This window comes from Rhinopithecus roxellana, chromosome 15 (assembly GCF_007565055.1).
Source record: "Rhinopithecus roxellana isolate Shanxi Qingling chromosome 15, ASM756505v1, whole genome shotgun sequence".
Taxonomy (NCBI): Eukaryota; Metazoa; Chordata; class Mammalia; order Primates; family Cercopithecidae; genus Rhinopithecus; species Rhinopithecus roxellana.
The window spans coordinates 118827689-118853190 of NC_044563.1; the positions used below are offsets into that span (position 1 = coordinate 118827689).

Genomic DNA, 25502 nt, shown 5'->3' on the forward strand with positions numbered 1-25502 from the left:
AGTAACAGAAACCAAATGGAAAATGTAGAATAATCTTGAGTAACTACCCCAACCCTTCTTAATATTAGGTCTTTTAAGTGACTGTATGAAACAAATTTAATAAATGATGGTAACAATAGTAGCATCTGTTAAACACTGTAGATGTATCAGGAGGTCTATGAAGTATTAGAAGTATTTTATCATTCAATTTTAGAACCACTAAAATATTTTAGAATCTTTACATTCTAGAGAGTAAGATTAAAGCAAAATTATAAGAATGACAGAGCCATAGTTTTAACTATACTGTTCACTAGGTAGCGGAAAAAGGTTTAACTTGAAGTAAGAAAAACTAAAACAAAAAGATGAACTTCCCTGAATGGAAGACTATTCAAAAGACACTCACTTAGCTGGGTCACTGAGGCTGTTTTCAGCAAGCAGGAAGTAGAATGAGTTACTGTTATCTTTTTCTGGGTCTGTGTACTTATGATGCTATCTTATGGTTTAATTTTTCTATAGGTACACAGGATGTGTGGGTGGCCAAATAAAGTATTACAGAAGCTAGTAAATATTAACAGAAAAAAGAAAAGAGGAACTGTTCTATTAAAACATTTTATTAGCTTTTGTTAAAAATTTTTCCAGTTGCAAAGTGCCCATCTCTTGCCTACTACGAAAATTTGTTTGAATAGGTTTATCCACCTAAGCCTACATCAGAGACCAGTGAGTAGACACAAAGTTAAACACACAAGAAACAACTCTTATGCAATATTTTGTTGTGATGTCTTTTAAGTAAAAATTGGGAAATTTATTATAACAAATGATGGCCAAATGATAGCCACAAAAGCCATTGCTTGCAAATAATTATAATTCATATGGTAATGACATTTCCTGTGAAAAGAATTACAATATATGTCATGGGATCCACCACTAGTCTTCCTTCTGGAAATAAAAATCAAACTGATTAATTTGCTTCAGTATATTAGGTAGGAAAAAAATAATGGTGTCTAACTGCAGAGGGCGTTGTGTTGATTTGGATTTTGTATAGAGGTGTCCATATAGAAACTTTTTAATGTGGATTCTGATTATACAACTATGAAAAAATTTGGAGGTATTATTATTCTCAATGAATTCTAATTTGATTTGAAGGCCATGGGAAGAATCCCTATCCTACATTCTGCTTTAGTCCTTAAGATCCAGTTAGAAACTGCTTGCAGTCGTCCTCATTGCTTGGGAAGACTAGGCTTTTCTATTTAGCAACCAATCCAGGAACTAGATTTCACCACACTAACCACATCTTCCTTCTCTGTGTCATACTTGTATGTTTTTGGTCCTGAAAAGAAGTAAATGTAGCCTAAAAGAGACAAAGTTGAAATTGTGATTACTGAAGATGACCAGCACATATATAAATGGAAGGATTTGTCATTGTCACTTTCTTAAGGTGTCACCAAAGAGGAATTGTGAATTTGTCAGATGGCAGTTAGCTTGTCTTCTGTCTTCATGCCCTAGAACCTGACTCCTCAACTTCTCAGTCATTTCTGAGCTTTCTCCTTGTTCCAGCTAGGGTAAGCCCTTCTCGTTGGGGTCATCCAATGTGTTATGCTCAGTTATGTGCTGTGCTTCTGCTCTGGCTGTTCTCCTCCAGGAAGCCCCTCCCCTTCTCTTTGCCTAGTTAAGCCTCTGGCCAATCTTCAAAACCCATCTGAAGTCTCACTATAAAATTTCCAATGACTGCTGCCGATTCTGATCTTTTAATTCTCAGATCAGCTCTTGCAATTATTGTGAGGTCTACTACATGACTCAATACTAAATTATAGATGGTCTGTTTTCCAGTCATTTCATCTGTGTTGGGTGAACCATTCTGTGAGAGCAGAGGCCATGTCTGGAATCGTCTTTGCACTTCTGAACAGTGTCCAGCCCTGTGCTGTTTTTTCAGGAAGAGTGTGCTGACTGATTCAGAAGATTCAATTAAATTTATTTGACAAAGTTCTATTCAACTTTCCTAGCTATGTGTTAAATTGCAGGAATTGGATGATGGAGTGGGAAAAAGCACTGAGAAGCTTGAGAATATATATATATTTTTTGAAACAGGGTATCACTCTGTTGCCCAGGCTAGAGTTCAGCGGTACAATCACAGTTCACTGCAGCCTCAACCTCCTGAGCTCAAGTAATCCTCCCATCTCAGCATCCTGAGTAGCTGGGACTACAGGTGTGTGCCATTATTCCCAGCTAACTTTTTCGTAGAGACAGAGTTTTGCCATATTGCTCAGGCTGGTCTTGAATTCCTGGGCTGAATCGATCCTGCCACCTCACCCTCCCAAAGTGCTGGGATTACAGGTGTGAGCCACTGCCCCCGGCCAGGACTATGTGTACTTTAAAGATAGAAAAGGTAATCTTGACCCAGGTAGACTTTATGATCTAGCTGACGAATCGATTGAAGCTATACTTTAAAAACTTTCCGTTAGGTGGTCAACATGGTGAAACCCCATCTACTAAAAATACAAAAATTAGCTGGAAGTGATGATGTGCACCTGTAGTCCCAGCTACTTGGGAGGTTGAGGCAGAAGAATCGCTTTAACCTGGGAGGCAGAGGTTGCAGTGAGCAGAGACTGCGCCAATGCACTCCAGCCTGGCCACAGAGCGAGACTCTGTCTCAAAACACACACACACACACACACACACACACACACACACACACACACACACACACACACACACACACACACTTTCCATTAGGAAAAAGAGAACTACAATACCAGAACTTTTATAGTTACTCTTTCTAGTGGATAATCTGTTTAGATAAATTTATGAAAGGACCTAAGACCAAATATAAGAATCAATGACTCCCACTTGGAAATCCACTTTCTGTTGTGTTAAAGCAGAGCCCAGACTTCTTATGATAGTTTTCATGAAGAAAGCTTTCAGTGGAAACACTCACCATTTAATTCTACAGCAGCATCGATTTGGCCATTTACTCCTGAAAATTCTTCTTCAATATTCTTTGGATAGTCTTTTTCCATTTTCCTTTTCCGTTCATCGTAGCTAGAAAAAGTATTATTTCATAAATAATATTACTAAGAGGTTTTTACTGGTTGTAAATGACACTATACTGATCAGGCATATGCACACTTATAACTTATTTAGGTTTCTCTCTCTGTCAAATACGCATACACATGCACTTATGTTGTTGTTTATTTATTTTTTCTTTGTTGTGTTTTTGTTTCTTTTGAGATGCGGTCTCACTCTGTTGCCCAGACTGAAGCGCAGTGGTGCCATCATGGCTCACCACTGCCTTGACTTTCCAAGCTCAAGTGATCCTCCTGTCTCAGCCTCCTGAGTAACTGGGAATACAGGCATGTACCACCACACCCTGGATAATTTTTATTTTTTATAGAGACAAGGTCTTGCTATGCTGCCCAGGCGGGTCTCAAACTCCTGGTCTCAAGCAATCCTCCCACGTCAGCCTCCCAAAGTGCTGGGATTACAGGAATAAACCACTGGTCCTGGCCCTTGTTGTTGTTTAAATTGGGCTCTTAAAATACCTAAAAGAGATTATAGACCTTTATCACTATGCTCACATGTCCCTGAGATTCTGGTACCACAAGTTTGGAAGTCACTTGCTTAAAGCAGTCTCCAAAAAATTTCCACATACATTGTTTAGAATTCTTCATTCTACATATTATAGCAACATGTTCTGTTAACTCAAAAAAACCTTGCCATTTGAAAGGAACTCTCTATATTTTTTATTGCCTTATTTATTGTTGTAATTAGTTCTCTATCAATTCCTTGGTTCATCAAACAATTGAAAGCCTTTCATAGGGGCTTTTATTCATGAACTTATGCTATGTATCCATGCAGAAAGGGTTGAACAAATAATGCACATTGAACAAATAAACAAATGTGTGAACAATAAGTAAATAAGAACCAAGTAAATATGTAATAATTGAACTTCTGCCTTTTAAACCAATTTACTTGAATTTCATTGCTTTTGTTTCGTGGAAAGCTTATATGACTGACTGAATAGTAGACCTGATTTCTTTTTCTGGATCAGCAACCAGCATTCAATGATAACTCTGAAGATTGATTAATACATCTCTTTGTGATCTAAATTACTCATTGTTAAAAAAAGACTGTGACCGTGTGAGTCAGCATGACTTGTATGAGAATCAGACTTCATTTAAAGTTTGAGAAAGTCCCTTCCTCATTAGCACAGAGTTCCAAATGGGGACACTCCCAGGTGGACACCCCACTCCTTTCCCACCAAAAGGTCAGACAATTTCTCCCAGTGCCTGGGCTACTGAGAAATTTCCTGTGGCAGCAGATCCCACCCACCGTCTCTTGAAATGTGCCTTTTGTGTGGCTATGACTACACAGGCCAGGGACAACTCTCTAGTGATGTTGAGCCGGAGGCAAACATTGAAAAAGACATACTCAGGCTGAAACTAAGTGCAAGTCTGAGCTGCTCTACAGAATGTCTGGAGCTAGGGGTGGAAGCTAACTGTCCCAGCATATTATCCATATTAACTATAACAATTAATATTTCATGTGGACCTTATGTGTAGACATTATGCAGTGGCCTGCATAACAAACACAAGGTTACCTACTTTTCATTTCACTAAGTGAGAACATTACCATTTAACCTTGATTACCTTGATTACCACCTGTTTTCATAATCCTTTCACAAAGAAAAAGAAACGTTAACACCAAAAAGGCAGAAAGGACATAAACTCAGAATAAAAGATGGTTTTCACCAATAATCTGTTTTTATGGTGACATAGACTGCAGCTCCTTGATTTATAATATTGTGCAGTTCTTATTTAGCTGTGAACTGGTGAGAACTTTGTGATGATCTAGCCCTTTGTTTCTGGACAGATATTTAAGGCTTCCTGTTATAGTCCAAAGAGCTCAACATGTACAGTCTGATGGTACTGGGTTTGAATTTCTGACTCTGTTACCTGCTGACTCCGTGATCAGGAGAACGTACTTTGAGCTCTGAACCCTGGTTTTTCTCATCTGGAAAACAGTGGTCATGAGGGTAAGAGACAATTTACACACACACACACGCACACACACCACACACACACACACGTGGCACGTGTAGCACCAAGAGCAGGCCCAAGCCAGCCGACTTTATTGTTTATTTTGGCCCCAAGAACAATGAACTCTGACTTGTCAATATAAGGTTGAGTGAACTTTGTGGTTTGATCTGGGATCCTAAGTCATTAAGGAGTTTAATCTTTAAACTTACTTTACAAGGTAATATTTGCGGTGGTAGGCAAGGTTGAGAAGGGGTGAAAAAGGAGGGCTAAAAAATGTGGGAGGCAGTCTGGAGAAGCAAGTCAGAGAGGGGATTAAGATGAAGTAGGTCTGCTGGTGTGGTGAGGATTTTGCTGAGAGAGTAACAGAAAGGAGATTACATGATAGGATGAAGATCATGGGCATTTTGACTAACAACAAATAAATGATGAAGAGAATTGAAGAATGAACATATGTGATGGTTGGGAAGGCCCACTGAATTTGGATTCAGAGGACACGAAATGCAGCTTCAGATGGACCACTGTAGCTGCATGATCTTGAGTGAATCATGTAACCTCTCAGAGACACAATGTTCAATGGAAATAAAAGAAATACCTACTTCTCAAGATTGTTGCAAAGGTAGATGGGACAATGAGAGAATATGAGAAAATGCTCAGCATGATTCCTGGCACATAGTGAGCCAGTCATCAAGAAATAGTAACTGAATTTCAATATTAAGGAAATAAATACAATTTTTATTGAGAATCAACTATATCTTGAGTATCTGCTAAAATCGTTGCATATATCCTCTCATCACTGAGGTCTTATTTGTGAAACCTAAATACCAAACTAGAAATAGTGATCTGAATTATGTTTATTTCCTTTGTGGGCATTTGTTACATCATTTAATATTGATTCAAAGTATTTACATTTAATATATATTAAATAAATCATTGCCTACAACAGATATGTGATGTAGTTTTTCAAATATGTTGTCTTACTCTCCACATTTGTATTCTAAGGACTCAGAGTCTGTTTTGATAAAGTGCCTGCATTTTTGTTTAACCTCATCTGTATGCTTAGAACTTAGATTTGTTAGGTATTTTTGGTGTTTTGATTGTGCTGATTTCAGTCATATGTCAAGGGGTCAGGAGGGACAGTGAAATAGAAATCTGAAATTCCATTTTGAAGTTAATGATTTCAGCCAGACATACATGACTTTCATGAATGAAGTGGCCTTTGTGATCTATACTAGAGAAGGGCAGGTAGGAGAGTGATCTGGAACGAAGAGAAGGCAGGAGAGGAGGAAGCTGCCATGTACAATCCCAGATGAGAGTCAGGAAACAGGACCCCATGAGGAAAATGATTGTGAGGAGATTCTGGGACAAATAATTTGTAACAACATAGAAAAATATGTATCCTACAATATTAAGTAGAAGAATGTCAGGACACAAGATTGCATACGTAGTTACTTAGAAATGGGGAAAACTGCCAGGAAAAAAATAGAAGAAAATCATTAAATGAGGATCAAAAGATGTTGCAGGTGTTGGCCATTGAAGAATTTCTTTCCCTTTCATATATTCTGTGTTTTCTGTAACAAACATCACGTGCTGCCCTTGTACTCCATCTTCCTGGGCAGGCTTATATCCTCACATGGCCTCAATCACCACCTGATTACATGATGAATTTCAAGCTTATCTTTCCAGCCTGAGTGTTCTAGAGTTCAAGATCTGTATGTCCAAATCTCTTTTTGATATTTTTCTTCTCATTTCTCACCAGCATGTCAAACTCCATATGTACAAAATGAAACTGCTTCTTGTTCCCCTAAATCTGCTTCATTTCTTAAGTTTACTGTCTTGATAAATGCCAAAATTGAAAACCCATTTGTTAAGGAAATTACCCCCAACTAGTCAGTCACCCAGACCTATGTTTTCTACCATTTGAAGAACAATCAAATCTACCCCAACTCCCAAACTCATCATCTTTGGCAGAATTCTTGCAATAGTTCTCACTTTTATTTAAACAATTCAGTGGTTTTTTTAGTGCACAGTCATTTGCCATATATTGACATTTCAGGAAATGACAGACCATGTACATGATAGGGGTCCCATAAGATTATAACACTGTATTTTTACTATACCATTTCTATGTTTAGATACACAAATACTTACCATTGTATTACAATTGCCTACAGTATTCAGTACAGTATCATGCTGAATAGGTCTGTAGGAGCTATAGGAGCAATAGAGTATACCATATGGCCTAAGTGGGTAGTAAGCAATACCATCTAGGTTTGTGTAAGTACAGTCTATGATGTTCGCTGATTGACCAAATCACCTAATGACACATTCCTCAGATCACAGCCCCACTGTTAAGCAAGTGATGTATGACTATAGTCACAGAATTGTGCTACCATCAACACAATCAATTTTAGAATGTTGCCATCACCCTGCCCCTACAAAAACCTTATACCTTTTCACTATAAGTCCCCATATCCCACACCCCCATCCCTCTATCTCAACCACACCTAGACAATCACTATCTACTTTCTGTCTGTTTAAACTTGCCTATTATGGACATTTTATATAATATGCAGATTTTCATGACTGACGTCTTTCATTTAGTATAATGCTCTCAAGATTCATCCATGTTGTACCGTTTACCAGCACTTCATTCATTTTTGTGGGCAAATAATACTCCATTGTATGAATTTATCACATTTCATAGATCTGTTCAACACTTGATGGAGATTTGGGTTGTTTCCAGCATTTCTCTATTATGAATAATGCTGCTATGAACATTTGTATACAGCTATTATGTGGACTTACGTTTTTGCTTCTCTTGGGTATATCCTCAAGAGAAAGTGGAATTCTGGGTCAAATGATAATTCTAATTTCTACTTTTTGAGGAGAAGGAGACTGCTTTCCAAAGTGACTATACTAATTTGCATTTCTGCTACCAATATATGAGGGTTCTGATTTCTCCATATTCTCACCAACACTTATTATTATCTGACTTTTTGACAATGCATTCTAGTAGGTGTGAAGAAGTATTTCACTGTGGGTTTCATTTGCATTTTTCTCATGACTATTGATGTTGAGCATCTTTTCATGTGCTTACTGGCCATTTGTATATCTTTGTTGGAGAAATGTCTATTTAGATCTTTTGCCCATATTTTAACTGAGTTATTTTTGTTATTAATTGAATAGTCCTTTATATATTCTAGACACAAGTTCTTTATCAGATACATGACTTACAAACGTTTCTTTCCATTCCCTGGTTTGTCTTTTTACTTTGTTGATAGTGTGCTGTGAAGTAGAGAAGTTTTTAATTTTGAGTAAGCCCAACTTGTCCATTTTTTCTTTTTGCTTATGCTTTTGGTGTTGTATCTGAGCATTCATTGCTAAATCCAAGCTCATGGAGATTTATCTTTATATTTTCCTTTAAGAGTTATGTCATATTAGCTCTTATATTTAAGGAATTTGATCAATTTTGAGTTAATTTTTGTATATGTTGTGAGGTAGGGGTCTAAGTCCATTCTTTTGCATGTGGCTATCTACTCCTTCCAGGACCATTTGTTGAAGATACCATTTTTCTCCATTGAATGACTTTATATATTTGTCAAAAATCAGCTGCCCATAGATACATGGATTTATTTCTGAACTCTAAATTTTATTCCACTAACATATACGGCTATCCTTATGCTAATATCACAGCCTTAGTTACTGTTTCTTTGCAGTAATTTTTGAAATTGGGAAGTACGAATCCTCCAACTTTGTTCTTTTTAAAGATATTTTGTCTATTCTAGGCCCGTGAGTTTTGAGTTTCAAGAAAAACTTATCAATTTCTACAAAGAAACTAGTGGTATTCTGATAGAGATTGTGTTGATTGATACAGATCAATTTGGGGACTACTATCATCTTAAAAATATCCTGATTCATGAACATGAGGTATCACTCCCTTTAGATCTTGCTTAATTTCTTTCAACAATGTTTTGTAGTTTTCAGACTACAAAACAAAATTTTCCATTTCTTTTGTTAAATTTATTTCTAAGTATTTGACTCTTTTTGATGCTATTCCAGGCAGAATTGCTTTCTTAATTTCATTTTCAAATTGTTTGTTGAGGTGTATAAAAACGCAATTGATTAAAACATTGAACTCATTCCTTTCAGCCTTTCTGAACTCATTTATTATTTCTAAAAGTTTTTTTAGAGTATTCTCTAGGGTTTTTCTATTTAAAAGATAATACCATATGCAAAAAGAAATAGTTTTACTTTCTTTCCTATCCGGATAATTTTTATTTCATTTATTCTTGTTTAATTCTCTTGTTTAGGTCCTCCAGTACAATGTGAATGGAGAGATGAGAGCAGAAGTTTTTGTCTTGTTTTTGATTTTAGGAGAAATGCATCCAGTCTTTCACCACTGACTATGCCATCAGCTATGGGTTTTCATAGATGCTCTTTACTGATTTGAGAAGGGATTTTTTTATTCCTAGGTTTTTGAATATTTTTTATTATGAAATAATGTTGAATTTTGCCAAATGCTTTTACTGCATCTATTGAGATGATTATATGATTTTTGTTTTTATTCTATTGATATGGTACATTACATTAATTGATTTTTGGATATTAAACCAATCTGGAATTCCTGTGACAAATCCCACTTGGTCTTGGTGTATAATTCTTTTTATATATTGCTGGATTTAGTTTGTTAGTGTTTTTGGAGGATTTTTGTAGCCATATTTATAATAGATATTGGTCTGAAGCTTTATTTTCTTGTGATGTTTCTGTCTGGTTTTGGTATAAGGATAATGCTGACTTCAGTGAGTTAGGTAGTGTTTTCTTCTTTTCTATGTTTTGGAAAAGTCTGTGAAAAACTGGTACTAATTCTGTTCTCTTCTAAGGTTTGGAGGAGTTTGTAAAAAAATGATATTAATTCTTCTTTAAATGTATTGGTAGAATTTACCAGTGAATGCTTCTGGGCCTGGGCTTTTCTCTGTGGATAGTTTTGATTACTACTTTAATCTCTTTTCTTATTGTAGGTATATTCAGACTGTGTATTTCTTTTTGACTCGGTTTCACTAGATTGTATCTTCTTAGGAATTTGTCCATTTCATTTAAGTTACCTAATTTATTGGTATACAATCGTTCACAGTATTCCTTTATGACCCTTTTTATTTCTGTAAGGTGGGTAGTAATGTCTCCTCTTTTATTTCTGATTTTAGTAATTTAAATTTTTTCTTTTGGCCGGGCGCGGTGGCTCACGCCTGTAATCCCAGCACTGTGGGAGGCTGAGGCGTGCGGATCACAAGGTCAGGAGATTGAGACGATTCTGGCTAACACAGTGAAACCCCGTCTCTACTAAAAAATACAAAAAAAATTAGCCAGGCAAGGGGGTGGGTGCCTGTAGTCTCAGCTACTCGGGAGGCTTAGACAGGAGAATGGTGTGAACCCAGGAGGTGCAGCTTGCAGTGAGTGAGCCGAGATCGCCCCACTGCACTCCAGCCCCAGGGGGAAGAGCAAGACTCTGCCTCAAAAAAATAATTTTTTTTTCTTTTTTATTTGGTCAATCTAGTAGAAAGTTTGTCACTTTTGTTTATTTTCTCAAAGAACCAACCTTTAATTTTGTTGGTTTTCTCAAATTGTTTATTTATCATCTATTTTATTTATTTGCATTATAATGTTTATATTTCCTTCTTTCTTCTTGCTTTAGGTTTAATATGTTCTTGATTTTCCATTGCCTCAAAGTGGAAGGTGAAGTTATTGATTTGAGATTTTTCTCCTTTTTAAATATAGGCATTTATAGCTATAAATTTTTCTCTGAGTTCTGCTTTCACTGCATCCCATAAGTTCTGGTATGTTGTATTTTAATTTTCATTTATTTCTAAGTACTTTCTAATTTCCCTTGTGATTTCTTCTTTGACTTATTGGTTGTTTAATAGTGTGTTGTTTAATTTCCACATATTTGTCAGTTTTCTAGTTTTCTTTCTAGTACTGATTTCTGGCTTTATTCTATTGTGATCAGACGAGATACTTGTATGACTTAAGTTGTTTTAAATTTGTTGAGACTTGTGTGGTGGCCTAACATATAGTCTATTCTGGGGAATGTTCCATGTTCACTTGAAAAGAATGTGTATTCTGCTCTTTTTGGGTATAGCATTCTATAGATACATGTTAGGTTTAGTTGGTTTATAGCATTGTTCAAGTCTTTTATTCTTTGTTGATCTCTCTAGTTGTCCTATCCATTATTGAAAGTGGGGTATTGAAATCTTTATTATTGTTTCATTATTGAGTTATCCCTTCATTTCTGTCAATTACTGCTTCATACATTTTTAGGGCCCTGTGTTAGATGCACATATGTTTATAATTATGTCTTCATGGTATATTGATTTTTTGTCATTATAAAATGTCCTTCTTTATTGCTAGTAGCATTTTTTATTTCAAAGTCTGTTTTGCCTGATAATAGTATAGTCATTCAAGCTTTCTTATAGTTGCTATTTGCATGACATATTTTTTCCATTCTTTTACTTTCAATCTATTTGTATCTTTGAACCTAAAATATATCTCCTGTAGACAGCATATAGTTGGCTCTTGTTTTTTACAATCCAATCTGGCAGTCTTTGCCATTTGATTAGATTGTTTAATCTATTCACATTTAAAGTCATTGATAAAGTTGGATTTATGCTTGCCATTTTACTTTTTGTTTTCTATATAACTCATGTCTTTTTGGTTCCTCTATTCATCCTCACTGTTTTCTTTTGCATTAGTAAAAATTTTCTAATGTAACATTTTAATTTCTTTTATAATTGTTTAACTATATTTTCGTAAGTGATTTCCTTAGTGATTGATGTAGGGCTTGCCATATACATCTTAACTTACAAAAATCTTAAGACTTATACTAAATTAATTCCAGTGAGATATAGAATCATTACTCCTATATAACTCTATTTCTCTCCCCTTCCTTCTGTGTTATTATTGTTATATGTATTATATCGATATACATCTGAAGCCCCAAATTAATTGTTATAATTATTATTTTATATAATTTAATGTCTTCTAAAGAAGCTGAGAAAAGAGAGGATGTATATATTTGCAACTTTTGTTACATTAATTGTCTTATTTGCCATTTTTGGTTCTGTTCTTTCGTTCCTGTGAAATTTAGTTACCATCTAGTGTCATTTTTTTTTAAGTCAAATACAGTTTTGCTCCCACCTACTTCCTTCATGTTATTGATAAATATATTTCTTTCTACATGTTATAGCCTTAATAATACAATTATGCAATAATATGCATATTGTTTAATATAATTGATTTTCCATTTTTAAATTAAGAGAATAAAGAAGAAGAAATGTGCATTTATGCTGTCTTTTACATAATTACACTTACTGATGCTCTCTGGATATTTGTGGGGGCTTGAATTGCTATCTAGGCTCACTTGCTTTCAGCCTAAAGAACTTTCTTTAGTATCTCTGGTTAGGCAATCTGCAAGTAACAAATTCTCTCAGTTTTTGTTTCTCTGGGAATGCCTTCATTTCTCCTTCATTTTTGAAAGATAACTCTGGTGGATGTAAGATTCTTGGTTGAGTTTTTTCTTTGAGAACTTTGAGTATGCTTTCCACTGCCTTTTGGCCTAACTAGTTTTTCTGGTTTCAAGTCTCATTTCCCTCTAAATCAGTCACATTGCTGGCAGAGTGTTATTTTTATAACATGAATCTTACTGAGTTTCTCCCTTGTCAAAGATATTTAACATGTCCCTCTTCTCTGCAGAATAAACACTGATCTCCCTAGAAAGGCATTGACCCTACCTGATCTGTCCCCTGGTTTCCTTGGGCCACCGTTTTGATTTTAGTCTATATTCTAGTCATACTGAACTGCTCGAGGTTTTCCCCATGCTCACATGCTATTTTGTGCATCAGTGCCTTTGCTTTAACCGCTTTCTCTGCCTGGAAGCCACCCACCTGCACCTCAGCCTCTGTCTGGGAAACTCCTACACAACTCTCAAAATGGAGCTCAGCCATCACTTCCTCTAAGAATTATTTCCTGATAATTTTGCTAAGTTGGCCATATCCTCTTTGTTTTGACCCGCTGATCTCCTTGAAGTCTTGAATCAGGGCACTTTTGGCACTGGGATTTCTGTTAGTTATTTATCTATATATTTACCCTCAACTGTAAGACCTGTTCACCCAACATGAACTGAATGCTTATTATGTGACAGGCATTTCATATTTTTATCTTTCAATGCCGTAATTCTAGGAAATGTATAGTATTTCTATCCCTATTTTGCAGATGATGAAACTAAGACAGAAAGGTGGTCCAAATTGCCAGATGATTGTTGGTAGAGTTAAGGTGAACACTAGGACTCTTTTACTTCTGCCCATTCTTAACCGGCAAACTCTACACCTTCTCTTGAATGTCACTAGTACACAGGCTGACACATTATACATCTAATAAATGTAGGTTGAATGTGGTAATTTAGTCATAAATTTTTTAAAATTTAAAACATGAAGAAACAAGATTTTTGAACCCTATTTCATCTTCTTTTTGTTACTTATTATTTATTTATTTATGGTGTCTATAAAATCCTCAAATAAAACATCTATTTCTAGTATTTCTGAGGCATTCAGGAAGGAGAGAATGTGGAAGACATATTCTACTTTGCAGCAATGATGTCCTGAGTCTGACTGTATAGAAAGAGTGATTCAGGGTAGAGGGGCAATATGATTGAAAAGGGGTAGGACCCGCAGATTTGCAAGTCACTTTGCATAACATTCAGAAATCATTGACTATCTTGAATTATGGAGGTGGTGACACCCCCTTCCCCCAGAAATCCCTTGATGTAGCCACTGCTCTGCTACTGGTAGGCAAGGGGGAACATCTAAAAGAAGAAATTAGCCATAGGAAGTGGAAATAATGTAAAAAATGAAAAACTGATGGAACCATTAGGGCCTGCTAGAAAGAGAAAAGGAAGGAATAAAAGTAAGGGGAAATGGCTCTAGCTGGCAAAGTTTAATCAATATGTCATTTGCTGATGTAGCATGTAATGGCATCAACATAGTAGAGCCTCCTATTTGGATTTGGCATTGTGGTCCTCTGTGTGCTGCTCCCCTGTAAGTAACTACCACACAGAGACATGGGTTCTCCCTTTTAGAGTCTAATCCAACCTGGCCCCAAGCCAACCTTCAATCCTCTGTGGAGGAAGTTCCTCGGTCATTTCCTCGTGGCATTTCATTCACTAAAACTGGGTCCAAACTCGGAGAGTTCTTGGAGAATTTCCAGAGACTTTTCTTCCCTTGGCACATTCCTCTGTCACAGAGTGAACTAGCATGAGGGGCAAGGAAGAACCTGATAAATGTCTAAGATGAATAAGACCTAACACACTTTCAGTGGATGTCAATGTAGTGAAATTCTTATTCCATAACTTGAGGCTTGGGACCTTCCATATTTTTGGGTGTGGCCATGTGCTTACCTACAAAACTTCATTTGTCTCCTTTGTCCTTTCTTTGCAGTTGCATCCTTCTACAGTAGGGACGTAATGACTAAAGCTCCCCTGGCAACCACGAGTCATGAGGCAACCATGAGAATGGAAGTATGTGTTAAGAATAGCAGAGCAAAATGTTTAAGGGAACTTGGGTCCCTGGTGATCACGAGTCAGCCATACCAAACTGTCAGACTTTTTACATATATGAGAAAAACAAACCCTCCTGTGTTTAAGCCACAATTATTTTGGGGTTTCTGATACTAATGGCTAAATTAAATTTCAAACCAATAGAGGACTTCACATGACAATAAGATGTCACACATATGAGGCCCTGTAAAGCACACTGTGCATAATTCAGGGGTGTTTATGAATAGGGCCAGTATGATAGCTTTCTCTACACTTTTGAGCTATAGGTCAGGGTTGTCTTACTCCTTGGTGCATACACCAGTGTGTGTGTTGGAGTGTGTAAAGTAGAAGACTCCCATTGCTGATGGGAGTGTCTATGTTTTGCCAAAAGCACCAATTTCAGTCCAATGTTTGGGGCCTTCAGTATTTAAAAAGGATATTCCCTTTGATGAGATTTTTGACTGAATTGCTGCTCAGAGAAATATTGAGGTTTAAGCAATTTGCTAAGCATCACAAGTTGTTAAGAAATTATTTGTTCATTACCATATAAGTTCCTACTGCTGCTGAAGAATAACTCTTTTTGAGCACCTACTTTGTGCAGACACTGCTAGGTGTCTGTGTCTGCATGCATTGTATCACTTAACACTCTCCCTAACCTGGGAAGGTTAGAAGTGCCTACCATGGTTTCCTTTCTTAACCAGAAAAATGAGCTTGTTAACATTTTGGTTAATGCTGTAGACCAACTTTTTGGTGAATCTATTTATCTAGATTATGAAAGACTTTTCCTTAGTAGATACTCACAGAGGGCCAGTTGGAAAGGTACAGTATGATTTTCTCTGGGGGCAATGAGCATCACTAAAATCAGAGAGCCTTGACCTCCCCATCCTAAAACTTACAGAGAATTTTGAACCTCTGCCCATATCTCTTAACTTAGCTGTTAAGCTTCAATCCAGCCTGACTGAAGGTATATGCTTTACTGTAGGTGCTGGTGGGTGGTAAATTAGACCAAAGATCAGGTGATAAATGGGCAAGAGAGACAATGGGAGAGTGGTTAATTCACCCATTGAGAATCACACTGTGAATACCCTTTAAAACGTTAACTGAATAATCCTAACATAAACGCCCTCATACTCCAACACACATGCTTACACATGCTTCTCTTGATTTTATTCTCTGAAAATTCACCAGGGGAATTGGATTTCTCAATACCTATCTTCCTGTATATCTCCTCTGTGACTACAGCCACCTTATCTTAAAGAAAGACTTTAGAGAATAATATTCTGTCCTGCAGATATTAGGGCCTCAATAAGTGAATTCTTGTCATCATGTTTTAAAAAGGAAGGTCTGAGAGAAAAATAGCTGGCCTAGTGGTTTAAACACTGGTCTGGAAGTGACAGCTCATGACACCACATGACACTGAACAATGCTTCCATGGCTCTCAGTGGCCCAGAAGAGTCAGCAGAGTCCATATTTGTTTGCAATTCTTTCTTTATACAAGAAATTTGCTTTCTTATGAAATATATGTATGCCTCACTTATATTATTTTCTCAACTCCAAATTGGGGAAGAAAATATGAATCAGAATAAGATGACAAATATCTGTTTTAAAATTTCTTTTATGTCACAAAAATGGTTATTTCAAATATGTGATAGGAAATAAAATGAAAGTTCTGGGAGCAAAGTTGGGTGCTCTCCTGTTTTCTTCAAGACCCTTTCATAAGCCTAAGGTGTCTAGCATTATCACCTGCTTAGAATCTGCTTTTGCTTTTCTCTTCGGATGTTCAGGTAAACAGACACAAAGAGAAAACTGGGAACAGAGGGAAGGTGTGCAGAGGCAGGGGTGATCTTTGAAGGAGCTCCACTCGTTCCTCAACATGAGTCAACTAAGGATAGAAGCTCAGTAGCTAAGATAAGGTGTGACCCCATGTGCAGTGATTGCATGACAGATGACACCTGATTCAGATTTGCTCATACAAAGCCCCTGAGGACAGGAATTGAAATTATATGGTTTCCTTTGGATAAGAAGGATCCTCATATTCTAGGCTGGATAAAAGGACTAAGAAATAAGGCCTTTTCCTTCCAGCAGAACTATACTTCAAAGAGACCCACGGTCAGGACCATCTTCATTTTGCCCCAAATCATGGAGTATTGTGGAATGCATTTTATGCTCACATAATAGCAAAGTCAGGCATTCTCAGAGGGTAGTTAGGGATTCGGTGATGCTGCATCTACTCTTTTAGGCCACTAGGTGTCCAGTTAATGAGTGCATTGAAAGATCAGGATGTGTCATGTCCTAGAGATCAAACAATGGGATTGTTGAATGAAGGTGTCACTCATTATTTGGATGATTCCATATCTTGAAGACAGTCAACCATCTGTAATTGGCACCCCAGTGGCTGAAAAGAGTCAACGGGCCTATTGCAAACTTGCCTTGCACTCTCTCATGGAAGGGTTTTGTGTTTTTTTGTTGTTGTTGTTTTAATCCTTCTCATTGAATACATATAGACAGTCAAAAGGAAAAAAGGCATACCTGTAGTATTCATCTCCCACAAAGAAAAGGGTCTTCTGTGGCTCCCTGAGGTAGACAGCAGCATCTATTTGCTGCACGTGCCTTGGAAATCCAAAGTCATAAATAGTTCGAGGAGGACCTTGCATTTGGAATCCTCTTGTTATCCAGTAGTGGGGACCTGAAAACAGAAATTAAAGTTTATGAAAACTCTGCATCACACATTGATGCACTTCTCTCATAAAGATTTCTATGAAGGCTCATAAATGGCGTTAGTTTATGGGATACTTGCCATGGCTATAACCCAACAGGAGATATAAGCTTCTAACTATTCAGTTCAGTAAAAGACTTCAAACTTCCCTGGAGGCAAAATTCCCTAGTTATGCCTTAAGAAAGCAATAACATTGATACAATTGTGTTTTACATTTAACATGTTATGTCTTTCAAGATATCCTTCATTTATAATCTCATTTCACCTTCAGAGATCTACCAGAGAGAATGGGCAAGTGACATGCAAATGCCATGATTTTTACTTAAATTGGCACTTGCTTGCTAACCTTATCTCTCCGTATCAAGAACATATAAGCTGAAACTGCTAGTTATCACCTACTGGATAGCTTCCATTGACTAGCCATTGTCACACCATATCTTCAAGGTTTGTATTGCCATAATCACTTTGCAGAGGAAGAATTGGAGCTCAGAGCCATTAGATAACATTGCAAAGTCACTCAAATAGTAAAGGGCTAGAGCCAGAGATTGGTATGTGTGTCCACCTCCTGAAGTCAAAGGTGTCCTCGTCTCCTGGCTGCTTCTGACCACAGCATAGAAGGAAGGGTATTGTTTACCTCCCACTGAGTTCCACGTTGGCTTTTGTTTATTAAAGTGTCCCAGTAGAGTATACACTGTCATTCTGAGCAGAGGTCCTGTGTGGCAGGGACCAGGTTTTTAGCTCCCTGGGCGCTATCACCTAACACAGTGCCTTACTAGCCTAACAGGCGTGGTTCCGAGAAGCTTAATGGCCACTGCCATCACTTTCATTGTTACAAAATGTCGGGTATAACAAAAGTAGGTGGCATTTCATACCCAACCTGAGGACAAAGAGCAACTGAAATGTGCTCCATGATGACTGGAAAATGCTGGCAGGGCTAGATATGCCAAATGGAGGGGGCACTGTAGCCCTGCCATTTCTTTCATTGAGAGATCTGGAGGGTACCTTTGAAGAAGTAAGCAGTGCCCCTCTCAGCCACTTCGTAAGCTGCATCCACATTGGACATGAGCTGGGGGAAGGAGCTGGTAATAGTGCTGGGCCGAATTCCTGTCCGCAAGTGAACCTGCCGTCTCCAGAAAATCCTATGGGACATATCAAAAAAAAAAAAAAAAAATCAAGATCAGTGATTGATTTACACATAAAATTACACTTGGACTGAAATGTACTCAGAGGCCACTTGCTAAATGCCCTTTGCCCTCACCTTGCCTTGTTTTTTTTCTTTTTCTTTTCTTGTTTTTTGGGATGGAGTCTCTCTGTGTGGCCCAGGCTGGAGTGCAGTGGTATGATCTTGGCTCACTGCAACCTCGGCTCACTGCAACATCCACCTCTCCAGTTCAAGCGATTCTCCTGCCTTAGCTTCCCGAATAACTGGGGCTACAGCTGTGTGCCACCATGCCTCGCTAATTTTTGTACTTTTAGTAGAGATGGGGTTTCACTTCACCATGTTGGCCAGGCTGGTCTCGAACTCCTGACCTCAAGTGACCCACCTGCCTCGGCCTCCCAAAGTGCTGGGATTACAGACATGAATGACCGTGTTCAGCCCACTCTTGCCTTGTTTATAAGGAAAAACACAACTTTTTGGACCTTGGTAAACAGTTTCTACTCACTTTTCATTGCCTTAGCATTTCTGTGATCCCCTCTCCTTCATTTATTTAAGGATGTTCAAAATAATGAAAGAATATAGTGAAGTAATAGTATCAATTATTTACACATTTAAGCTATGCATCCCCCCCATTCCAAATATCACCTGATACAAATTTCTCTTTCCTTTTCTGATCTTTTAAAAGTTAAAATCTTACAAAGGTAACTATGATCCAGAAGGTGGACATTATGGATAGTATGTACATGAACCAGAAGTCTGTGGTCGAGTCATGCTGATTAGACCCTGTAAAAATAGCAAAAACATTAATAATCATAAATTACGGTGTTGCCTACATAATTGTCTTCTGGAAGTGTTTGCATCCACGAACCTGTTATCTAGTTAACAGAAAATCTAGTACACACATATTAATTTAAGGTTTAGCAATTCATCTATCCATTTACCCAATATTATAGTCATAAAATTGTGGCAGTATACCTGTGAGGGTACTAGATTGAAACTGACAATGTAAATGTGCTCTATTTTATAGTTTGAAGATGAAAATCATTTTGATAAAACATGAATAACTTACTTGGCTTCTTAGGAACCCAGAATTAATGCATAGGATTATTTGGGGACTGGGAAACTGTAATAAAATTTTGACATTGAACTTTCTTAGTGGCTAGTTTAGGAATTCTCCAAATTTTATGCTGAGTTTTCCTATTCAGTTAATCTAACAGATATTTATGGAGCACCTATCATCAGGCACTGTGGTGGACATCAAGAATGAAACACTGAAGAAGATGTTGGCCCTGCCCTCAATATGTTTACACTCTAGTAGTAGAGACTGATTAGTAATGATCAGAGTGATTGGTGCTACAAAGAGTTAAGTTCAGGATACCCTGAGAACACACAAGAAGGATATATCCCATTGCATTTAGGGGCTTAATAAAGGTATCCCCGATGAGGCAACTTAAGCTGATGATAAAATCAAAAAAGGGATATATTGAGAAAAGATAAGTATTTCCTCATGTTTCATAAGAGGCATCATGGTGCAGAAGGAAAAGCACATTGTGTTTCAGAAGATGTGGACTAGAGTTTTAACTCCACTGCTGACCAGCCTCTCCAAGCCTCAGTTTAATCATCTTAAATGGGAAAAATAATTTCCTGGCCAATATCATGAGATCATTGTAAGGATCAAATGAAATAATGAATATGAAAGTGTATTATAAACTGTAAGGTGCCATATGGATAGATACCATTTGTTTGAAAAGGTATTATTTGTTCAGGCCTTAATTACCCACTAATTGGGGACCCACTATAGTCAATACACAAGCCCCAAACATCACAGCCTTATCTAAAACGCATGTATTAACTGATGAAAAACTGAGATCCAGAAAGGCTGCTGGGCCCAAAGGTCACTGGGTGGTGAGGGCAGACAGGGCCTGGCTCAGGCTTCAGCTGCCTTGATGTTGGTCACATACCCAATCTCACCCCCTTGCTCAAGCTCAGTCTTGTGATCTCTGGTTTTTCTTTGTTTGTACTTTGACCCTTTGTCCAATCAGACGTGGGCTTTTCTGAAGTCCAGAGGGACTGCTTCCCTTTTCTCTTTTCTCTCACCACCTCGTAATGAACACAGTTTTGGGTATCTGGAATTCAGCAACTACTTCTTGGATTCATTGAGAACCTGGGATGAAACCTGAATAGCAAGTGTGTTCCAATTAATGCAATTCAATACACAGCTCTGAAATGTTGTCTCTTATAAGTTGCTGTGCTAAGACACAAAGTGTGCATTTCAGAATATTATAATGATGAGGCCATGTGGCAAAGTGGGGAGGTAGAGGAGCAGATATGTCTTCCCAAAACTAGGCTCTGTCTGAATGATGTCTCTGATGAGATGTAGTGGACTTCCAGCTGCTTTCTCTTTGATCACTCTAAAGCCAGATGCATTTTCTTTCATTTCTCACTTAAAAATCAACAAGCAACTCTAGGCAAAGCTAAGTCCCACTTTTTATTTGAAGTTATGGGACAGTGATGTCCTGAATGACTCAACATGAGAGGTAGTAAAGCGTAGTAGTTAAGAGCTCAGGCAAAGGGAAACTGTACTCTTGAACCTTTTCACAAGTGGTAGACTCTTAAATTCCTTACTAAAGAAACTTTGATGTAGGATATTGTGAGGACTAAATTGAAGTAATCACTCTAAATCAAGTGTGATTTTGCACCCCGGGGTACATTAGGCAATATCTGGTGACAATTTTGGTTGTCACAGCTGGGGATGGGCAGTGCTGTTGGAGTCTAATCGGTGCAACCAGGGATGCCACTAAACATCCTAATGCAAAGGACAGCTCAACACAACAAAGACTTATCTGGTTTGAAATACCAGTATTTAGTATTAGTGTCAGTACCAGTACCAGTATATAGTGTCAATGTTAAGAAACCCTGCTTTAAACACCACTATGATGTAGTATAATGTATATAGTGTGCACATAGGATAGAAATAAATGCTATCCATCACTTATATAAATTATCACAAATTCGTTTCTTTTCTTTTTTTGAGATGGAGTCTCACTCTTGTTGCCTGGGCTGGAGTACAATGACGTGATCTAAGGCCATGGCAACCTCTGCCTCGTGGGTTCAAGCAATTCTCCTGCCTCAGCCTCCCGAGTAGCTGGGATTACAGAAATGTGCCACCACGCCTGGCTAATTTTGTATTTTTAGTAGAGATGGGGTTTCTCCATGTTGGTCAGGCTGGTCTCGAACTGCCTACTTCAGGTGATCCCTCTGCCTTGGCCTCCCAAAGTGCTGGGATTACAGGTGTGAGCCACTGTGCCTGGACAAATTATCACAAATTTCAAAAATAATCTGTAGTCATGAAAAACTTCAGTAAACTAATGAAAAAAATGATGTGGCAATAAAACAGTAACATACTCAGAGAATTTGCATCCTTAGAGCTATAGATTGTAGTAATAAGTGAAGTAAAACTCACAAAAACAATTATAGCAAGTAACTTCCTTATACATCTGTGAATGGATTTAAAATATAAACCAAAAAATCTATAAACCTCTTGGAAAAGAACAACTGCAGGATGTATTGGAATGAAAATAAATAGATTATATCACTAGTCCATAATTTGATCTTTGATAAGGAAGGCAAAACAATGTAGTTTATTGATATTTTAGATCTGCTTATTAGACATTTAGCTGCATTATTTATCTTCATGTACCCAGATCTAATGCTGTGCTGGCACATAGTCAAGATTCAATACATATTTGTTGGCTAAATGAATGAGTGCCAGAGAGATGACTGGAACTTACTTGGTCAACGAGTTTCATATTCTTTGAAATTTTCATTTGCTTTTACCAAAGAACAGTAACTAACTCATCGAATTTGAGATTCCGTCTCTGGTAACTTTCACCTGGCCTCTTACAGCTCTTTGCTAGTTCCTTGAACTCCTCCTCCAGCATCATGTGTTATTCATCTTTTTATCCTTGGGCTTAGCATGGTGCCTGGTGCATCCAGGGACTTGATGCATGTTGCCAAGCCTTAAAGGTCTTCTTTTGTTATACCCAGCCATCATTCTCCACCTACCTAAGCTAATCCCATTAGTCTTTCATTTTCAGGAGATGCCTTTACCCTTTATTTGCTGGACAATCAAGGCAACTTAGCACAAGCTGAATGAGTGGCCCACTTTTCATCCTCTTTAGTCTCACACTCTCCTAGATTCTGATCTCTGTCATCCTCTTTCCTGCTTGTGGGAAGGGGTGTCTTTCCTCTATCTTTTTTTTTTTTGAGATGGAGTCTTGCTTTGGCCCCTAGGCTGGAACGCAGTGATGCAGTCTCAGCTCACTGCAACCTCTGCCTCCTGGGTTCAAACGATTCTCCTGCCTCAGCCTCCGGAGTAGTAGGGACTACAGGCACGTGTCACCACACCTGCCTAGCTAATTTTTATATTTTTTTCAGTACAGACGGGGTTTCACCATGTTGGCCAGGCTGGTCTCGAATTCCTGACCTCAAGTGATCTGCCTGCCTCAGCTTCCCAAAGTGCTGGGATTACAGGCATGAGCCACCACGCCGGCCTCTATCTTTTTGATGCTCTGTTTAATTACTGCTCACTCCCCTGAGATCAGGCAACGTGATGCGGTGAACAAAACAAGGAATGCTTGAAGCCTTGTTTTATAACTGGCTGTATGACCTCGTGTGAGTCATTCAATTTTTTTGAGACTCAATTTCCTACTGTCAGATAAGAGTGAGAATAATATCTGCACAAACACTTCAAAGGATCATCTGAGATAAAGCATATGAAAGTGTTTTAGAAACTCAGGACTACCCTTATTTGTAGATACTTTAAAAAGACATGTTTTTACTCTACAAATTTATTAATAGATGGTATGCAGAATATAAACTTAGAGTTTATCAATATAGCCAAGTTTCCTTCTTAGTTTTTTTCACTGGAAACTTTGAAGTACAAATTGTCGTGTCATTGGCTGAGAAGCCATTCATTCTGTGGGACACATTAACCAGGGTTGCTTAGTTCAGGATGCGTCAGAATCCAAGAAATCAATCATGCATCATCCACCTCATTGAACCCGAGAAAAATATAGCTCATACAACTAAAAACGCATGTGTAGCCAGTGGTGTAGATTAATGATAGTCAAAGCTGTGCATAGTGTCCTTAAATTAAGAGTGTTTGTACCCATCTGAAGAGCCTGTGAAAATCCATATTCATAAACCATAACCTGTGAACATGTAAAGGGCCCCTCCTCTTTCTGAATCAGGTGGTTCAGAAGAAATGACAATGAGTCAGGGATCTTAGTTCACCTCTGCTTCTTTATCTGAATTCTTCATAGACCACAGAGAACTGCTCTAAGTAAATGCCATTTGTTGGCTTTCAGGGAAGCAACCTTCCAGCCAGAAAAGACACATCCCCAGGGAGAATGAGAAGGAGGAAGACTTCCTCCTGTTCCATGGTGGGCTTACCTCAAGCCCATGGCATCCTGGGAATTCGCAATTTCAAATCTACTCTCCAGAAATAGTGGTTACTGTTATTGTTTCCCTTCCTGTAGCATCTTGTATTTCTTTTTCTCCACTGTCTTCAAACATGAACAGTTCCCTCTTTGAAATCCTCTCTTGGCCCTGCTATTACGGCTAACTATTATGTTAACTTCTTTTGTTGTTAACAAGCTTCTCAAGTGAATGCTCTATCTCAACTCTTTTGTTTCCCCTCATTTGCTCTTATTTATTTATTTATTTATTTTGAGACAGGGTCTCGCTCTGTCACCCAGGCTGGAGTGCAATGATGCAATCTCGGCTCACTGCAACCTCCGCCTCCAGGGTTCAAGTGATTCTCCCACCTCAGCCTCCTGAGAAGTTGGGATTACAAGGCACCAGCCACCACACCTGGCTAATTTTTTTTTTTTTTTTTTTTTTTTGTATTTTTAGTAGAGATGGGATTTCACCATGTTGCCCAGGCTGGTCTTGAACTCCTGACCTCAAGTGATCCACTTGACTCTTTCCCAAAGTGCTGGGATTATAGGTGTGAGCCACCACACCTGACCCCATTTGCTCTTTAATCCTTTTCCATGATCTGCTTTCTTCCTCACTGTTCTGCTGTGACTACATTCTAAATTATCCTGGCCACTCAGTCCCTTTTCTTCAGTCCTCAGTCTGGTGACCTTGGCAACATTTTCCACTGTTGATCACTTAAAAAAAAAATACACCTTTTTTTCCTGAGATTTATCTGGGATTCCACTACAGGGATTTTGTCTCTGATATCAAACAGAACTAAGTTATAATTCCAGCTGAGGACAATGACAGTGTGGATTAAATGAGTGAATGTCTGTAAAATGCTTAGCACAACACATAGCACATTGCAAATTACCACGAAGTGTTGGCTATTATTATTGTTATTATTTTTGGAGTGCTGAATCTCTCTGGTTGTTATTGAATCTTTTTCTCCCATTTCCTAGGCTCATTCTGTAGACCTTTTTTCTTTCTCCTCATTCTCTCTTCAGAGCTGTTTTTCATCTCCACATCTTTAACTGTCTCCTTTATGTGGGAGATTCAAAACCCACGAAGCCTCCAACTATGACCTCTTCCCTGAGCACTAGCTTATTTCTATGAAACTCCGTGAAAATTGTCATTGCTTTAAATCCGATACATCTCACCCTGAGTTTTACATCGTGTTCCCAACAAATCCTCTGAATTTTTCTGAGAGAACAATGCTGTATATTATACTCTCAGTCATGAGGCTTCTACCTGCTTTAACTCTTCCTTTTTTCTGTTGTTCTTCTCACCAAATTAGTGTCCTAATCCTGCTGGTGAGTTCTTAGAATGCCTTTTATTAATATATCCATTGTTTTCTCCAATTCCTACTTGCATAACCCTTAAAAATGTTTTTCTTTGCCTTCTAATTTAAGATACATAACATCTTTTGAAATTTGACAATTAGTTACAGATTAAAAAATATATATAGAATCCTATTTTGAAAAAAAAAAACAAACAAACATGAAGAAACATATTAGACATTCTTGGGAAACCTAGATAGTCTATGAACATCCT

General features: G+C 37.8%; 1 protein-coding gene across 1 annotated transcript in view; it reads right to left on the minus strand.

The window, feature by feature from the left end:
• Window positions 1-744: 744 nt before the first annotated feature.
• Window positions 745-25502, minus strand: part of MMP20 (matrix metallopeptidase 20) — a 48240-nt gene continuing 23482 nt past the window's right edge. Inside the window, exons 7-10 of the mRNA XM_010379059.2 lie at window positions 18311-18447; window positions 17122-17278; window positions 2912-3015; window positions 745-1327 (exon numbers count right to left, since the gene is read on the minus strand). Of these exons, the coding sequence (XP_010377361.1) occupies window positions 1227-1327; window positions 2912-3015; window positions 17122-17278; window positions 18311-18447 (499 nt within the window). The 3' untranslated portion in view covers window positions 745-1226. The remainder of the gene's footprint in view (window positions 1328-2911; window positions 3016-17121; window positions 17279-18310; window positions 18448-25502) is intronic.